The following is a 19,875-nucleotide window of genomic DNA, read 5'->3' on the forward strand; positions in this document are numbered from 1 at the left end:
TTAGTTTTGCAATATATTCCTTTTTATTAAAAAAAATTAGTGTATCTGCTTTTGTATTCTACAGAAATGAAGCTCTAGATGAAATCTGTTTTAAAGTCTGTGCCTGTAACACAGTCCGTGATATATTGGAAGGTAGAGCGATTGGTGTTCAATTTAACCAGCTATTTCTTAGACCTAATAAAGAGAAAATAGACTTTCTTCTTGAGGTAAGACGTTTTTTCCCCTTTTGATTTATAATTTTGCTTTAAGTGTACCAATGATCTCTTAGCTACCAAACCCAGTGCCCTCTTTTCTGTCTTCGTCTGACTTGCCTCTCTGGCTGATAGTTGTTACTACTGATAGACCACGATCTCCAACCCTGTCTTCTGCTGGAGCTCTTTTCTGGTTCTCCTCCATCACTGGGTTTTCCTTAGTCCTCCACTGACTTCTCTTTTGCTCTCCCGTTAATGTTTTTATTTACAAAAGTTTTGTCCTTGGCTCACTCAACTTCTCATATCACTTTTTATTCTCATCCAAAACCTCAGTCACCTGCTCACTAAAAACCCTTGAATCATACTTCTTGCCTCTCATGTGAGCTCCAGAATCTGTGTTTCTACTGGATCTTTCTCTTTCTTTAATAGTCTTAATGTAATAGACCTTGAGAGGAGTACATAGAGTGCAATTAATACCATTTAGTTCTAAACATACAACACTGCCAATGCTGTGGAAGTCCTTCTTATGCTCCTTACCAAACCCTCTCTGCCTCTCCTTGAGGAAACCACTGTCCTGTGTTTTGGGATAATCATTTCCTTGCTTTTCATTACAGTTGTATCACCTTTGTATGTACCCTTAAAGAATATTCTTTAATTTGCCTGTTTCGAACTTTACATAAATGAAATCATACAAAATAAATTCTTTGTCTCTCAGTGAACATACTTGAGATGTTTTTTCAAGTTGTATGCAGGTACAGTTTTTTTTTTTTTCCATTGCTGTAAGGTGTTACAACATTATATGACCATGTCACAGTTTATTTATTTATTTTTAAGATGATGGACATTTGTGTTATTTACAATTTGTGGCTATTGTGCTTCTTAGGACATACTGTACGTATATCCTGGTGCACCCACATAACGATTTATCTGTTACATTCCTGGAGAAGGTTTATCTGCAATATTACTATATAATTTCCAAATGTTTTTGCCACTAGCATGCATGAGAGTTCTCGTTGGTCAGGATCTTTGTCACCACTTGGTATTGTCAGATTTCCTGTCAGGGTCATGGTATAATGGTATCTCGTTGAGGTTTTAACATCCATTTCCTTTATTACTGAGGAATTTAGCAGCTTTTCATTTATTTTTTGCACATATAGATTTTGTCTTTTTTTTTTTTTTTTTTTTGCGGTACGCGGGCCTCTCACCATTGTGGCCTCTCCCGTTGCGGAGCACAGGCTCCGGACGCACAGGCTCAGCGGCCGTGGCTCACGGGCCCAGCCGCTCCGCGGCATGTGGGATCCTCCCGGACCGGGGCACGAACCCGTGTCCCCTGCATCGGCAGGTGGACTCTCAACCACTGCGCCATCAGGGAAGCCCTAGATTTTGTCTTTTGAGGTACCCATTCCAAGTGGTATGCCTCATTTTTCTGTTGAATTGTCTTTTTTTTTTTCTTTTGCAGGAATTTTTTATATATTCTGTCCTTTACTAGTTTTAAATACTGCAGGTATCTTTTCTGCATTTCACTTCTCTTTTAACTTTTTATTATTTTAAAAGTTCTTAATTTTAATATAATAAAATTTATCAATCTTTTCCATAAAGGAAAAGATTAGTGGATTTCTGTGTCTTGTGTAAGAAAGCTTTTCATATCCTGTAGTCGTGAAAATTGTCCTGTATTTTACCTTCTAAAAGCTCTAGAGCTTAGCCTTCTTTTCACATGTAGGTCTTTACCCCACCTATGATTGATTTTTGTGTATTAACATGAAGTAGGGGGTCTGATGTCATTTTTTTCCTCACTTGTTCCAGTACCATTTATTGAAAGTTCCATCTTTTTTTACCAATCTCCAGTGCTACCTCTCTTGAATGCCAAGTATCCATATGTGTGTGCGCCTGTCTCTGGGCTGTGTTCTGTACCACTTTTCTGTTTGTTTACCCATACATCTGTATCCCTGTCTTGATATCATCTGAAGTACCTACCTTGTTTTTCAAAGTTGTGTTGGTTATGCTTGTCTTTTTGCGTTTTCTTGTAGACAGTTGACTCAGATTGTCGTTTCACAAATAAGCCTGTTGGATTTTTGTTTGGAACTACATTACCTTTAAAAGCCAATTTGTGAAAAATTAGTATCTTTACAATATTGAGTATTCTAATCTGTGAACTGGTATAGGTTTTGATTTATTTAGGCGTTCTTTAATGCCCTTTAAAGCTTTATAATTTTTCCATATTTTTTTTATGAACTTGAAAATAGTTTATGCATTGGTATAGAGGTATGGTTGAACTCCGTATAATGATTTTGTTTCCAGCTACTTTGCTAAACTTAAAAATTCTGTTTATCTGTAGGTTCATTTGTTTTTCTAAATAGTCTTTATCTGTAAATAATGCATTTTGGTTTTTTCATTTTCTAGCCCTTTCATTTTTATTTCTGTGTACTTGTTCTTACTGTGCTGACAATGATCTCCAGTACAATGTTTGGTAGAAAGGGCTCTGATGGGCTTCCTGGTCTCATTCTTAGTCTCAAAAGCCTGTACTCTTTCACTGTTTAGAATGATGTTTATTATGGGTTTTTCTTATACTTACTCCATATCTGATTAAGGAAGTTTCTGTTTATCCTTAATTCACGGAAGGCTCTTATTTAAAAAAAATCATGAATTATTTTTAATTTTATTAAATGCTTTTTCTATGTCTATTATGATAAGCACGTAATTTTTCTCTTCTAATTGGTTAATGTAGTGAAGTATATTAATTTTTAAGTGTTGAAGTACCTTGTCTGGATAAACCCAACTAGGTTGTGATCTTTTTTTTAAACTGAGATATAACTGACATGTAACATTGTATTAGTTTTAGGTCATGTTATGATTGTTTTTAATATATATTGCTGGATTTGGCTTGCTAATACTTTAAGATTTTTTTACATTCGTGTGTGAGATTGATGCATCTGTTTTTTTTCTTTCTTGTCCTGTCTTTGATTTTGTTACTAAGGTCATGTGCCTCATAAATAAATGGAGGTATGGATCATTTCTTTTTGCCTGGAAAAGAAAATGGACTCATTGCTTTTTTTCAGTGTTTGGTAAAATTTACCAATGATGTATTTGGGCCTGGAGATTTTTTTTGTGGGAAGATCTTGGGCATTGATTCAATTTCAGTGATTTCATCTGCTGTTCTTTTTTCTTGATTAGTTTTGAGAAGTTCTTTTCTAAGAATTTGTCCACTTTATCTAAATTTTAAAGTTGATTAATATTAATGTTTTTAGTTATCTTTTCAGTGTTTATAGCATCTGTAGAGATGTCACCTATTTCATATTTTTCATTTTTAAAAAGTTGAGGTGAATTCACATAACATCTCTGTTATGTTGCTTATCAAGAGTTACCACATATTCCCAAACACATGAGGACACATGTACAATGCATCTCTATATTTGAATAAACAATCTCATGAAAGTACACTAAAATATTATTTATCATAAGATCCTACATATGGTAGCAAACTTAATTTATTTATACAGTGGGGCAAAATTATTAGAATGTAAATATATTGTACATACTCCAAGATGCTCAGATGTGTTATGTACTGATAGCATAACCTATTCATCGGAGCAAAGTACCTTTAAGATACTGTTTCTGAGCATAGTAATTAAAAGTACTATTATTCCTTTTTTTCTTTTCATAGCTTCATTGGGATGTAATTTGCATACCATACAATTCACCCATTTAAAATGTACAGTCAGTGATTTTTAGTATGTTCATAGAGTTGTGCAGCCATCGCCTCAGCCAGTTTGACAACATACCATTCCTCTCTGCCCATCTGCAACAAAACTTCTTATCCATTAGCGGTCATTTCCCACTGTCCCTCAATCCCTTCAACCCTAGGCAACTGTTAATCTACTTTTTGTCTCTATAGATTTGCCTGTTCTGGACATGTCATATAAATAACTGACTTCTTTCACTTAATGTTGAAAACCTGAAAAATTTGGTCCATGTTGGAGTGTGTGTATCAGTACTTCATTCTTTTTTATAGCTGAATAGTATCCCATTGACTTGGATATGCTCTTCAGTGTGTATTTTGAGTGTTCATTCATCAGTTGATGGGCTTTAGGGTTGTTTACACTTTTTAGCTCGTATGAATAATGCTGCTATAAACATTATATAATTTAATTTTTGTGTCAACGTATTAGAGAATATTTGACAATTTCTTAAGGTTAGGGAGCTTTTACACTAATATATTCTTTTTGACTGCTTGTAAATAATGTGTGGGAAGGAAGCCTAATCTAATAAACTCAGAATAAACTCAGAATAATAATAAACTCAGAATAAGGATATTATTTTTAGATAACTAATATTTTCATAGCTGGTTTCTGTTACTCTTTATTTTCATTGTTTAGTTTCTAAACCTTGGTTATCTTCTTAACCGTTGGTTCTATATACTTTAACTATTACCGATCATTCTTTTCAACTAAGATGACCCTTTTCTCGCTTTTCTGACAGGAACTACTGATTCTTAAAGTTATCACTCCATTTAATTTGGCAACGTACTTTGTAAATTTCGGCAGGTCTTGTTCGTATGCTATATAGATTATTCTTTACTGCATATTCTTTGGTCTCATCTCTTAAATTTCTTAACCAGATCTGTGACTGATAATGTTTGAAAGGAAAATTCAGTTGTTTTTAAATCTAAACTTTTCAGACTGTAGTGTAATTATTTTAAAGTACCCATATTCAAATAAAAATTACTCAAATTCCTAGGTATGTTCAAGATCAATAAATTTAGAAAAAGCTTCAGATTCTTTGAAAGGAAACATGGCTGCTTTTCTAAAGTAAGTGCCTTTCTTTTCTTTTTCTTAATTTTGAACTTAGTCCTGTGAGAAGAATATCTTTTATTCCTTATCGTTTTGGATTTGCCCTGCCTATCTTATAACCAGGCAAGAATTGGTATTTAAGAACAGTTATGGTTTGGATTCGTGTAGCCACATAAAACTTAGGATTCTGTCAGTTACTCCTTTGTATATTGTAGCATTGAAATCACAAATTTTAAATAAGGACCAGAAAGAACTTTTAAAAGCTGTTTCAAATGATTGTTGTGCAGTTATTGAATGGTGGTTTTTAAAACAGTTTATTAATAAAAATTGGTTAATATGATTGTTTTCCCCAAACTAAAATTATACACTTTTTTGTTTTATAATATTTCTTACTGATCTAGGAATGTGTGTCTGGGGTTGGAAGACCTGCAGTATGTTTTCATGATTTCTTCACATGAGCTTTTCATTACATTGTTGAAAGATGAAGAACGAAAGCTACTTGTTGATCAGATGAGGAAGAGATCCCCTAGAGTAAATCTGTGCATTAAACCAGTAACTTCATTTTATGATATCCCAGGTTAGCTCTGCTAGCTAAAATGTTGGCACATTCTGCCCCTCAGTATATTTGAGGATATCCTCTTAATTTGTTTCAGATTACACGAATGCTGGTAATTAATAGACATTTACCTGTCTCTTGTAGTCATATTTCTGTCTCAGCAGCTAAGTCTTGGGACTCTGCTGAGTCTCTGATTCATGGAGATATAGGCCTAGATACATAAAAGATTTTAGCTGGGGGAGTAGACCCACGTAACTCTGCTGCTGTGTTCTTGGAGGTAAAAAACAGGAGGTGGGGAGAGCACTTGAGAACAATGAAAGGTGCAGGCTTGCATGCGTTTCAGCCTGTATGTCATCGTGATACTGTCTTCTGGCTAAACATTCAGCTTTGGCACCATTGCCATTTTTGCCTCATTTATTTGATGATCTTCTTCCATTTTTTTTCTCTTCTTTTATAAATATAAGTAGAAAATATAGTGCTGCTCATTAATAAGAAATACAAGCTTCAACACTTCATATAGGGGAGACAGAATTCAGTTGGCTGAACGAACTTTTAGCTGCTTTGACCCTCATTAGATTTAAACTGCTTTGACAGTCCAGGTGTAAAGGGAAAGAATAATATTAACACAGATAAAATGCTGGAAATGCATTATTGAAGACTATATCTGAAAGCCGAGTTGTAGTGAGGGATTTTAATGATCCATTCTTGGTTTTCTGGGGAAGGCAGTGCCTCCACCTCCTCATTCCCCCCCTTCAGAAAACACATTCTTAATGTTTATTGCTCAAAACATTTTATACGTGCTTTTAAATAACACAGTATGTTCCAAAGTAGGAGACTGTCTATATAAGTTAAATTTTTCCATGTATCCCACATAATTCTTTCCATGTACCAGCTACTGATTTTTATGTTTTTATTTTTATTATCTTTATTAAATGCATTCATTTATTAAATGAAGACATAATACAAATTGTGTTAGGCTTTCTATATGAGAGTGAAGTTAAAACAATTTGCATTAAGTTGAATAAATCAGTTTTCAAGATGAGAGATGCTTTTAACTTATAATACTTATAAACATGCACAATTTCTCTCAGTAAATTACCATTCTCATATTTATAGGATTATGTGTACCTTTGAATCAAATCGCTATTTAAATGGAAACCTCTCCTTCCTTTCTTAGCCTCAGCAAGTGTCAACATTGGCCAGTTGGAGCATCAGCTGATATTGTCCGTAGATCCCTGGAGGATTCGACAGATTTTAATTGAATTACATGGTATGACTTCAGAGCGCCAATTCTGGACAGTGTCTAATAAGGTAAGAAAACCCTCTCTTCAGTGCAGATAAGAAGGGACTTCCCTGGTGGTGCAGTGGTTAAGAATCCACCCGCCAATTCAGGGGACATGGGTTTGATCCCTGGTCTGGGAAGATCCCACATGCCGCAGAGCAGCTAAGCCCGTGCGCCACAACTACTGAGCCTGTGCTCTAGAGCCCGCGAGCCACAACTTCTGAGCCTGCGTGCCACAACTACTGAAGCCTGCGTGCCTAGAGCCCGTGCTCTGTAACAAGAGAAGCCATCGCAATGAGAAGCCCACATACCACAACGAAGAGTAGCCCCCGCTCACCACAACTAGAGAAAGCCTGCGTGCAGCAAGAAGACCCAACGCAGCCAGGAAAAAAAAAAAAAAAACGATAAGAAAATTACCCTTGTTTTCTGATGTAATTTCATAGAAGAGCTGTTCCCTGACCTTTTTGGGAATAAGGACCCTTTTTATTTGTCAACAATTCATCAACAATGTGAAGGACCTGCACATGAGAGTAATTGCACTTTGAACATCCATTGACAGAGAAAATATGAAATATCCAAAAAAGATACTATTAAATCAGTAACAATAAAAAATGAGTTTATATTTCATTTGTTGTCATAACACCTACATGCATTTTCAGTATAGCTGTTAATATGTGTGTAAGGTATAATATTTGTGCAGTCTGGAGCTAATACTTGATGTGTGCTTACAGAGTATTTTTAGTTTAGTTTTTCCTATCTTCTTGAAGTCTAAAGCCTACAGTTTAGAACCACTTCATTAAAACTTCTTTTAGAACACTTTTGCTTTAGATATTCTTTTTAAAATGCCAAGCTAATGTTTCTGAAGTTGTCTATTTAAGTTTTCCTGTGTGGAAAGTGCAAATGAAAATAGCTTTTTAAACATTTCAGTGGAATGTAGCTTGAGATACAAGGGAAGCAGTCCACAGATACAGGTGAAATTAAAGTACTATGGTAGTGCTTCTAATTTAACTGCATACTCCTCCTCTGCTGAATATGTAATAAAAAGCAGCAAGAAATTGCTGTATATTTTGTGGGGCTGGAATGTAAAAGTGCAGTGAAATGAAAAATTGGTCTGAACCTTAGTTGGGCTTCTTAGCATTGACATTGTTATTTGTGTTCATTTATATAGAGAGGAAGTATATAGCATAATAGTTAAGAGCGGGAGTTCTGGTACTAACTGCCTGAGTTTGAATGCCAGCTCTCTACTTAACTAGCCGTATAGTCTTCGGCAAGTTATTTGACTTCTGTGTGTCTCCGTTTTCTCATCTGTGAAATGCAGATAATAGTACCTATGTAATACTGTTGTGAGGATCATATGAGTTAATACGTATTAAACTCCTAGAATTTTTTTTCCTTTATTTCTATAGGCTATCCTTCAGAAAGTTCCAATCCATTTAATTATTTATTACTAGCTCATTAGAGTGATTATGTTGATTTTGATTAGCATTTCAATACAGCTGTCATTTTCCTTTCTCTTTCAAAAATGACTTTTGAATGATTTTTTAAATGGGGTTGACTATTACTGAAAGATTCTTATCTAGATTTGGCTTCATGTGTGTGTATTTGTGGATTTTTATTTCTTCTAGTGGGAAATACCTTCTGTCTATAGTGGTGTTATCCTGGGAATCAAAGACAATTTAACAAGAGATTTGGTTTACATTCTAATGGCCAAAGGTTTACACTGCAGTACTGTTAAGGTGAGTAAAAGCATACATTGACATCTGGTTAAGAATATGCTTTGTAAATGTAGCATGAAGCCAGGAATCAGAATCAGTTGTATTTTCCTGATCTTAAAATCATAGTCGTAGGCCTAGGAGGATATTTGAAAAGGCGTTTTGGTTTATTCTTTTTCCTTTTACCCTCATAGCTATGCGAAAATGGTCTTGGACATATGGCTACTACTCTATGTCTTTTAAAAAATTAGAGAACATGAATAGTTCTTATTTGTATTTAGGGTTCAGTTAGTAAAGATTGTATTCCAAGCTAAAGAAAACAAAAACAAAAATCCTTAAAATTACTTTTGTAGATTTTACATAAGGATCTATTTACGAAGTAGTCTGGGATGGAAATACAGATTTGGGAATCATCAAAGATCAACCTGGGAGAATATTCAGAACCTAGGGGATCCAGCACAGGGTCCAAAAAGAGTGGCGTGAGAAAGAGTGTGGTATGAAGACCAGACTTGTGGGGTCATAATAGCTAAGGGGATAGAGGATGTCAAGAAAAGGGGATGGACAGCACTGGGTTGCAGCTCCTAAGTCCAGTAAGGTAACTGAAAGGTATTGAGTAGATTGTGCCATTAGAAGATCTTTGTTTAGTAAGAGCTGTTTCTTCTTCACGATGTGGGGGATAGAATCCACATTGTACGAGTGAAAGAATCATGTGGAGAGAGTAAGCGAAGGCTGCTCTTCGGAAAAATTCGAAAGAGATGTGTAGGAAAGGGCTTGGATCATAGCTGATTTGATTTATTTATTAGTCAATTATATAGGCTAATAGGGTTGTGTGCAAAATTTTAGAATGTGGAACCTTGTTGAAGGGGGTAAGGTCTAATTCTGACTATCTTAGGGGGAGAAGCTTATTTAATCGTGGAATTTTATACCTGTATGATATATGTATGTAATATTTATATAAAACTTCTAGTTTTGTTATTTTATTTTTTTGGGGCACTCTGTGTGGCATGTGGGATCTTAGTTCCCAGACCAGGGATCGAACCTGTGCCCCCTGCAGTGGAAGCGTGGGGTCTTAACCCCTAGACTGCCAAGGAAGTCCCCTAGTTTTGTTATTTTATAATTTATGTAAAACTTGTTTAGTAATGTAGCATGTATATTATATTGATTATTGGTTGTTTTTTAAAAATTACAGGTAATTCCCTGGCGGTTCAGTGGTCAGGACTCTGTGCTTCCACTGCAGGGGGCACAGGTTCAATCCCTGGTTGAGGAACTAAGATCCTGCATGCCGTGTGGTGCAGCCAAAAAAAAAAAAAAATTTACGAAAGAATTAAGTATTTATTGGAATAAATCAACAATGCAGAGATGATAAAAAGATGATAGTCTAGCCTCACTCCCAAAGATAACCAGTGTTAACCATTTAAATTAATTCTTCTCCTCTTTGTTCTGTACTTATAAAGACGTTATTTTTTGACTCCAGAGGAAAGGTGATCCAGGCTATTCTGCTGTTTCTTTTTATAGGACTTTTCCCATGCTAAACAGCTATTTGCTGCTTGTTTGGAGTTGGTGACAGAATTCTCACCAAAACTTCGTCAGGTCATGCTGAATGAGATGCTGCTTTTGGATATTCATACACATGAAGCTGGAACAGGGCAGTCTGGAGAGAGACCGCCTTCTGATCTTATTAGTAGGGTGCGAGGATATCTGGAAATGAGGCTTCCTGGTAAGACTTTTTCACAAAGCCAAATTTCAGAAATTTAGTACTCAAGTAACTGGGGAATATTCTAAAAGAATATTTACGGGACTTTTTACCATCTATGAAAAAGTTATTTGTCTTTTAAAATAGAATTCAGATGTGGAGTTCACTTGAAAACATTGGGGAAAATGTAGGAAATTATTAATTTCCTAGGATTGCCATAAATAAGTAACAGAAATTTATTTATTTATTTATTTAAAATTTATTTATTTATTTTTGGCTGCTTTGGATCTTTATTGCTGCAGAAATTAATTTTTTCATGGTTTTGGAGATGAGATGTCTGAAATCAAGGGGTCTGCAGGGCTACGCTCCCTTTGAAGGCTCTAGAGAAGGATCCTTCCTTGCTTCTCCCTAGCCTCTGGTGGCTCCCAGCAGCCTTTGGTGTTCCTGGGCTTGCAGCTGCATCACTCCAGTCTTTCCCTGTTTCGTGTGTGTGTGTGTGTGTGTCCGTGTGTGTGTGTGTGTCCGTCCCCCCCCACCCCAGCCCCCGTCCGTCCATATCCTCTCCTCTTGTAAGGGCACAAGTCCTTGGATTTAGGGTCTACCCTAATTCAGTATGACGTCATTTTAACTAACCACATCTGCAAAGACCCTGTTTCCAAGTAAGATCACCTTCTGAGGTTTCAGGTGTACATGAATTTTTAGGGGACAGCATTCAACACACTATAAAAACTATATTGCAATTTTAAGATATTATGTTAAAAGATTCAAAATGTCCTTGAAGCTGCATGTTGAAGGCTTATTTCCTCATAGCTGCCATAGACAGCCCTCAGCATGATTGCCTGTGGGTCAGGAAGTCACTTGTGGTCACTTTAGGAACAGATTTTGACTGTCCAGGTCTAAATGTAAAGATCTTACTATGAAAAGAAGCTTATCATAAGAATTTTTTTTATCATAAGAATTATCATCTGTTACATATAATCTTGCTTAGTTAAAGCAGTTTCTTACTTTTACATGTTTTAATAATATTTAGAGCATTTCAATCATACTGTACACATTTAATACTGTAAATAGTAAAATTGAAGTGTAAAGCAAGGTCCTAATAATGTGCCCAAACAAATGGGCTGCTGGCCCTCTCGGGTCTTTTGAATTAATTTAATTGTTATAACATTGTGATTTCTTGAAGAAATTACAACTTTTTAGCACTCTATAGATAGAATACCTTTGAGTTTTAATGCATCAGTGCCCTTCAGTATCACAATAAAAATTGATCTAATTAATATATACTAATTGTCAACAGAGTGTTTTCTAAAACTCTTTTTCTTTCCTTTTTCTTTTCGGGCCTTGCTGTGTGGCTTGTGGGATCTTAGTTCCCCTACCAGGGATCGAACCTGGGCCCTCAGCAGCAAAAGCACAGAGTCCTAACCATTGGACTGCCAGGGAATTCCCCAGAGTGTTTTCTTTTTTTTTTTTTTTGCGGTACGCGGGCCTCTCACTGTTGTGGCCTCTCCCATTGCGGAGCACGGGCTCCGGATGCCCAGGCTCAGCGGCCATGGCTCACGGGCCCAGCCGCTCCGTGACATGTGGGATCTTCCCAGACCGGGGCACGAACCTGTGTCCCCTGCATCGGCAGGCAGACTCTCAACCACAGCACCACCAGGGAATCCCAGTGTTTTCTTTTTAAAGGTTGAAGATTGGTTCTCTAAAATGAAAAGCAAAAAGAATTTAAAAAACCCTAACATTTATTGAGTGCTAACTACATGTCAGACATTCTTCTGAGAGCTTAGGTGCATAACTGATTTAGTCCTCGCAGCAGCTTCATGAAGTAGCTTCTTATTTAATTACCCTCATTTTGTAAATCAAGAAACTAAGGTTAAAGAATTTGGCTGAAGTCATGAAGTAAGAGACGGAACTGTGTTTTGAACTCATCAGGCCAACTTAAGCCTGTGCTTTTACTCTTTGAAATGGTTGGAAATGCCTTCAAATAATTATAGTCTCTTTGTACTACCTTTTTGGCATTTGAGTAGTTTGGAGTTCATTTCACTTTTTCCTCCCTCTCTCCCTCCCTCCCTCCCTCCCTCCATTCTTCCTTCTCTCCCCTAACTTACTGAATGTTCATCTATTTGTCCCATAGTTTGTGTTATAAGCAGTGTTTGAAATGAGAAGGAAAGGATGTACTGTTAGGAAGAACAAGAAAGAAAACGTTTGAACCCCACTCTCTAGATGCTGATTCTTCTTTAAGAACCGTTGTGGACTCACTAATGAGAGATGCCCAGTGAATAAAGGATGCCTTGGAGCCAAACGCTGTCTGGGCTTCCTTTGGCAAAGTGTATGGTGCACAATGCACAGTGACATGTTGTATACTGGGATATTAAATTTACTTCTATCTTCACTCCATCTTTAAGAAGATGATGCAGATAATGTATTTTTACTTAATTTTGGTGTGTTCCTGTGCCTCTTTTTTGTCGTCTCCAGTCGCTTTTTGGGATAAAGTAAGATACAAACAAATAGCCACAGGCAAAGACTTTTTAGAAAGACTGAAAAATATAGGTACTAAAGAAGTTTAATAGCTCCCCCCATTTTAAGTTTTAACACTGTTATCTAGTATTCATTGGGTTTCTTTTCCTCTTTCTTGAAATACATTAAAACCTGAGTATTATATACTTTGAGCTACAAAAATTCACAATGTATTGAATATTAAGGTATATTTAATAATTATTTATTTCAAAGGAAATAGTGGTCAAACAATTCTGAGTGATTTTTTTCCCTCATATCTTTTTATTTAAAATTGTTACAGGTATAGTATGTATTTTTTGAATGAGTGAATGATTTGTCTCTTATGAATATTTATCATGTTTTAATCAGGAAAAATTATTTAAAAATGAAAAACATATTAACATGGATTTACTACAGCTTTAAACGTGGTTTACCTATTTCTGTGGTCTAAATAGCTAGAAGTGTATACCATACCATTATATATTTGTTTTGTTTGTGTGGTTCTTCTCTGCTCATTTATTTATTTATTTTTGGCTGCGTCGGGTCTTAGTTGCAGCCCGTAGGCTTCTCTCCAGTTGCGGCGTGTGAGCTCCACAGCTCGTGGACACTGTAGGTGCAGCACGCAGGCTCTCTAGTTGTGGCCCGCATGCTCAGTAGTAGCAGCATGTGGGCTTAGTTGCCCCCGTGGCATGTGGGACCTTAGTTCCCTGACCAGGGATCGAACCCGCGTCCCCTGTATTGGAAGGCGGATTCTTAACCACTGGACCACCAGGGAAGTCCCTCTCTGCTCATTTAAATTATAAATTTGTAGAGGCTGGGTACCAACTCCTAGACTTCCACAGTAGAGTATTAGGCATGTTAAGGTGTTCTTAGTAGAGAATTTTGTTGATTAATAGTGGGGACTGTGGCAGCCTATTATTGGGAAACCTTAAACTTTCTAGAGAAAAGTATAAAATATTAGTGTTTTTCTACTTTTTCATCTGTAACTATTGTTTTTAATTTGTTCAGCTGGAATCTGAGCAACTATTTGCTTTGTGATTGATTGATTGATTGATTGCCACAGCACGCTGCACGGCTTGCACGATCTCAGTTCCCTTACCAGGGGTCAAACCTGCACCCTCTGCAGCGACAGCACAGGATCGTAACCACTGGACTGCCAGGGAAGTCCCGTGCTTCGTTCTTTTAATGTTATGTTGGCAAGTCCAACTACTTTCTTCTTTGTTTTTCAGATATTCCTCTTCGTCAAGTTATTGCCGAGGAGTGTGTTGCTTTTATGTTAAACTGGAGGGAAAATGAATACCTTACCCTGCAAGTTCCTGCATTTCTGCTTCAGAGTAATCCATATGTAAAGGTAATTCATGTTTAATCTAAATAAAAGGATTATTAGAGTGGGATTATTGTGGGTAGCTCGTTGCTTAGTATTGTGACAGTGCAGTTTCTTTAGATCTGTACTACTTAGGGAGCTTGTCCAGTTTCTAAGATTCCGTCTAAGTTTGGACAAATGCTTGTTGGTTTGTAGGTAAAAGTATAGTTTTTGATAATTCAGGCACTTGAGTTTGCCCTCTCTAATATTTTTTTCTTCTACCCTATAGTTATGAGAATGCAAGCAAAAATTATTTCGTTAATAGACAACATTTTGGTATAATCCTAAACTAGTGAGAAGTTAGTCAGCTTTTCTTGCTTTGATTGATATAGTCAAACCCCGGTTTCAGCTCTGGAATACCCGGGTCTAGCTGGGTTGAACTGGGGGGGCCGTTAGGGGTGAGCTGCACCCATTTTCCATTTGAGCACCTTACCCTTCTTCAAAGCCTGTTAAACTCTCTAAGTTGATACCTGATTCTTATTAGGGTACATGTTTGTTATTAGTGATTATTTCCATATGAAACGTTCATTCAGTGAATTGATGGTATGTTGTTTGTTTATTCTCCTTTCTTAATTACACCTGTCCTGCACGACTGAAAATGCTTCTGGGTGAAGAAAACATCAAAAATAAAGAGAGACAGGAGGTCTTCTCTAAGATTCTTTCTTTCATGTGTTAATATTATGTTTACCCTGAATAAGCAGTGAACTTTTCTCCCTTTCTGGTCTTGTAGTTAAAAAAAAAAAAAAAAAAAAACATTTCATGATTTGCCACTTTTTTTATATATGTTTGGTCCTTCAGATTTCCTTACTCTTTTCTTAATGCTTGTGTTACCTATTGTTCTTACCTGCCGTCATCTCATCTTCAGTACACAGTCCCTTAAATGGATGGTTATCTGGCAACCTTGCAACACTGTACCAGTTTTTACATTTGCCTTTGGTTATTTGTTTCTTCCTCCTTATTTCATGTATGGCCTTTAAAAAACTGAGCTCATTTCACTTCAACCCTTTGAAGACTTACTGATTTCTTTTGTCTTTTTCCTCCTTTTTGTTTTCTTTATGGTCATTCATAAAAGTTTATTGTCATGCTTGAGTCATCCTTTTCTTTGGAATTTCAGACATTGGATTACATCTGTTTTTTTAGTGAACTTTCTGAGATAGGAGTTCCTAATATCTAGGGTATTTGTCTGATTATGCCCAGCAGTCTCTTGTCTTTAGTAAACTCTCAGATGAGACGACCGTTTCGTTTCAAGATTATCATTTCCACTTAGAACGGTAGCTCGTTGCTTAGTATTGTGACAGTGCAGTGGCTTTTCTCTTTGCTTCTCTTAGCTGTGAATTCTGTGGAGCTGTGCACCAGGAAGGCTGGGCTCCTGTTTGAGGGCCTGCAGTGTGGCAGGGCACGGGGTATTGTGTTGTAGGTTGCCTAACCTTGGACTAGGTTAGCTCACTGCTTCCTGCACTTCCCCTTGATCTGGCCACAGAGGAGGAAGGGTATGAGATGACCTTGCTGCAGGGGCCACTGAGGCATCTCATCATCTCATCTGGATTAGGGTTTTGTGTGTCTCCTTCCCTAGTTGGCCCCTTGTTCCCTTGTTAATGTAGAGGAGAAAGTAATCAGATTAAGAAGTCTAGAGTTAAGGGATCAGGTATTAAAAATTAGACAATTTAGAGCAGCTTTCAAACTTTGAATTTGGTGTGGAATATATATATACAGATGCATAAGGTAGAGTCTGGAAGGATATTAATACTCATTATCCCTGGGTAGTGAAATATTAAGTGATTTTTAATCAATTTTATTTTCCATTCTCTTAGGAATGGAAAAAGGAAAGGGAAAAATCTTACGCATGTGACTAAATATGACCTTCTGAAATAAGAATAACAGTCCAGCCTCTCCCTTGGATCAGTATGGGAGGTAGTGTAGTATATTGGAAAATGTACAGCATTTATGGGCGCTTGGATTATAAGAGACTAGCTAGTGGGAGGAGGAGAGGTTGGCGCTAACAGTCATGCTGGTATAAGACAAAGACCATGGCTTTTGCCATGGCCTGCAAGGCCTTTTAAGGTGTGGGAGCTTCTCCTCCCTCCCTGTCATGCCAGCTCTGTCTGTGGTGCCAGAGCGCTCACAGCCCTTGTACACACAGTGCTTTCTCAGGCTTCCGCACTTCTGCACTTCTGTGTCTTCATTTGGCCGAGATGCTCTTCCCACTTTTGCCTGTTTGTGTAGTTTCTTTGAAGCTTTCCATAATTCTTTTCTTCACAAACTTGCTGTTCTTGTTACTTCTGTACTGCTGTACTGTGGACATATTTCTTTTGTTGCACTTACACCGTATAGTAAATTATTTGTTCACCTGTCTGTCTTCCCTGTAAAACAGTGAGCTTCTTGAGGACAGTTAAATTTCATATTTGCTTGATACCCAGCACATAGGAGATGCTCAAGAATGTTTGTGGAATTCAATTGACTTGGGGCCTAATACCTCTGAAAATTCTTATTTTTAAGTGAATTTACTTGCTTAATGTAGTAACCTTCAGCCAAGCATGTGATCTCTGACAACAGAAAATGAAATTGAGAACTGCAGTAAATAACTTGTGTATATTGTGATCCTAGTTGTTGGAGAAGAGTATGTGCAGTAGGCATGCAGGATGAAATGTTCTCCTAGATCAGAGACCCTTGATTTCCATTCACATAGCATAGCTAGGGGTTTTTTTTTTTGCGGTACGCGTACGCGGGCCTCTCACTGTTGTGGCCTCTCCTGTCGCGGAGCACAGGCTCCGGACGCGCAGGCTCAGCGGCCATGGCTCACAGGCCCAGCCGCTCCACGACATGTGGGATCTTCCCGGACCGGGGCACGAACCTGTGTCCCCTGCATCGGCAGGCGGACTCTCAACCACTGCGCCACCAGGGAAGCCCCTATAGCTAGGGTTTTTAACACCATTTTCACTAGCTTTAAGAAGCACCAGAATTCTTGTAAATTAAGTCAACTGTTCAGGTATTTATTGAACTGTACTTTCAACTTTTCTATGTTTGAAATTTGGGGGAAAAGCACTATTTTCACCTTTGTCATAATCCTGCCTCTTTCTTTAAGCAGTGGGACCCCACTATGAACCTTTTCTAGGTCCAGTCAGGAAACTGGGGATTCCTGATGGACGTGAATTATCCCTGGCTACTTTACCCTCTAAGGAGAAATGATGTATAAGAATTACTAAAAACAAAGGGTAGAGGGGCTCTCTCTTGCTTAAATTATAGAGGGAAAGACGTGCTGGATTTGGCATATAAGCCTATTTCTTTCTCTACATTTTGGGCCTGTCTTTTCTGTGCCTTTTGCTTTCAGCCCTTCCATTCTTTATTTCTGGGTCCTTCCTACACCCTTGGTCCTGAAGGCTCCCTTTATTCAGATCAGTCACTTTCAGTAGTCTGTCCTTCCTTAATTCTACTTCCTCACACAGCAGTAGCTCCATCCCCAGTTGCTATCATTTTTCTTAGAGAAAAGTTGCTCTAGATCTTGTTCCTTTATTCTGCCAACTTCAATGTCCATATTTTTTCCTCATTTTTTTCATTAAAATTAAAAAAAATTGTGTGTGTGAGTGAAATTTAACCCCTATTTTAGTCTCATCTCTGGGCTTTTACAGTTAACGTTGTAGTGTATATGTTCCATTACGGGCTTTTTTTTTTTTTTTTAAGGTGGGATCATACTATGTGTATTTAGCAGTTTTGTTTTTTCCCACTTAATAGATCATATACCTCTTTGCATTGTCTCATTTTCTTCTCATTAGACTATAATTGTTTAGAAACAAGGAGGTTTATAATGTGGCGGGGCCAGAGGATTCCCTTCCCAGATCGGATTCAGATCTGTCAGTAGACAGTGAGCTCTCAATTCCTCAGTGGTTGAATAGAAAGCACAGCATAAGATACCTGTGCTTCGTGTGTGTGGGCAGTTATTTATCTTTCTTCAAATGTTCCTCAATAATAGAAATAGCATGTATGACATTACAGATTATCTTTTGTGTATTTTCTGTGTGTTTTTCATGTTATAGCTTGGACAGCTTTTAGCAGCTACATGCAAAGAACTTCCAGGCCCTAAAGAAAGTAGACGGACTGCTAAAGACCTTTGGGAAGTTGTTGTTCAGATCTGTAGTGTGTCCAGTCAACACAAACGAGGAAATGATGGCAGAATTAGTTTAATAAAGCAGAGGGAGTCTACATTAGGTATAATGTATCGGTATGTTTCTATCAGTTTGTTTTTTTAGTTATTTATTTATACTACTTGTACTGTTGTAAGAACAGAATCCTTGTGTATCATAAAGATGGGCGGTGTAAGAATTCTGTGGTGCTGATCTCCAGTGGACTTGTCTGATGTGGCCACCTTAGGAAATACTTTGTTTATATGTTACTTTAAGAGACTACTTATTAATCATTTAATATAATCAAACCTGAGTTCAAAGTCAGCAGTTTTGGTTGGATGGTACTGAAGATGTCACATGTGATTAAAACAGGAAAGATGTTTTATTAGGTTAGTACGACAGTAGAATATGATACTCTTTTATACATGTAGGACTGCAAAGTTAGGAATAAACCTTCACGTATAATTTACTTTCTTGTTTTTATTTTTAATTTCTGATATTAAGTGCATATACATAATTTGTGTTTTTTGTAGGAGTGAACTGCTTGCTTTTATCAAAAAATTACGGGTAAGCTTTATAAAAATTGATCTAATTACTATTGCTGATTTCTGTAGCATATGAGAAAAAAATATTGAGTGTTTAAATGCTGATTATTTAAGTAATCTGTTAATGTGCTTTTTATCTTCAGTGATCACTTTTTTGAGGATGGGATAGTCTGAATGGAGAAGTTTGTTTTGCATTTACCTTACCATGTTTTAGTGAATAGAACGGGTGTTTTTTAAACTGTAAAGAATTCTTCATAATAGGGCTAGATGGGTGAAGCCTAACTTTAATTTTTCACGATAGGATTAACGTCATATTTATTTATTGGACATAGATTCCACTCTTTAAATTCCATCCTTTATTATTTTAAGGAATAAAAAGTCAATTTTTTCTAGAGGTAGCTGGAAGTACTAGTTGGAAAGAGGTCTGCTTACTCAATTTCAAAAGACGTGAGGGCAGACACCTAAATTTGGTCATTTCTGTGTAAATTGTGTGTTGTCATTTCTCTCATGAGATTAAAAATAGAGTTGATCTTTAGTGTGCTGTAAACTAAAGCAGGTGGTAATTTTCAAACCCGTAAGAACCTTTTGAAGGAAAATACTTGGTATCCTTGAGGTTGATGGGAGAAATACTAAAATATATATAATATTTAAGGATTCTATGTTTTCTTTCTCATAGGAACCGTTGGTTTTGACTATTATTTTATCACTCTTTGTGAAACTTCACAATGTTCGGGTAAGTATTTTATAATTTCATCTAAAAAATCTTTGGAAGAAATTTCCTTTTAAATCATGCTTTTTTTTTTTTTTTTTTTTTAATAAGGAGGACATTGTGAATGATATTACAGCTGAACACATTTCTATCTGGCCATCCTCCATCCCCAAGTAAGAAGTATTATAGCTTACATTTTATTAAATTGTTTATATATTTAGAAACCATCCTGACTGATATAGATAACCTTGAATAATTTGATTAAATGGCTGCAATTTGTTAGGACTCTATAGCCAACTTCATGTTTCTCTACTAACAGTAATAATCTTCCTAAAAATTATGGATAAGGCATAACTAAGTAAGATCTAAGGTATACTAGCCTTAAGTAGAGCGTAGACAGTCTCTCAGTAGTCCTGATTCCTTGTC

The 19,875-nt window shown here is 36.8% G+C and overlaps 1 protein-coding gene across 1 annotated transcript in view; it reads left to right on the forward strand.

Annotated features, from left to right (window-relative positions):
• INTS8 (integrator complex subunit 8) overlaps positions 1-19,875 on the forward strand; it is a 47,306-nt gene that overhangs the window by 16,672 nt on the left and 10,759 nt on the right. The window contains exons 10-20 of the mRNA XM_081214262.1: positions 65-206; positions 4,926-4,996; positions 5,380-5,555; positions 6,712-6,845; positions 8,442-8,552; positions 10,044-10,245; positions 13,944-14,065; positions 18,109-18,293; positions 18,729-18,762; positions 19,417-19,473; positions 19,561-19,622. Of these exons, the coding sequence (XP_081070388.1) occupies positions 65-206; positions 4,926-4,996; positions 5,380-5,555; positions 6,712-6,845; positions 8,442-8,552; positions 10,044-10,245; positions 13,944-14,065; positions 18,109-18,293; positions 18,729-18,762; positions 19,417-19,473; positions 19,561-19,622 (1,296 nt within the window). The remainder of the gene's footprint in view (positions 1-64; positions 207-4,925; positions 4,997-5,379; positions 5,556-6,711; positions 6,846-8,441; positions 8,553-10,043; positions 10,246-13,943; positions 14,066-18,108; positions 18,294-18,728; positions 18,763-19,416; positions 19,474-19,560; positions 19,623-19,875) is intronic.

Source organism: Mesoplodon bidens (assembly GCF_964165515.1).
Source record: "Mesoplodon bidens genome assembly, chromosome: 16".
NCBI classification, from domain to species: Eukaryota; Metazoa; Chordata; class Mammalia; order Artiodactyla; family Ziphiidae; genus Mesoplodon; species Mesoplodon bidens.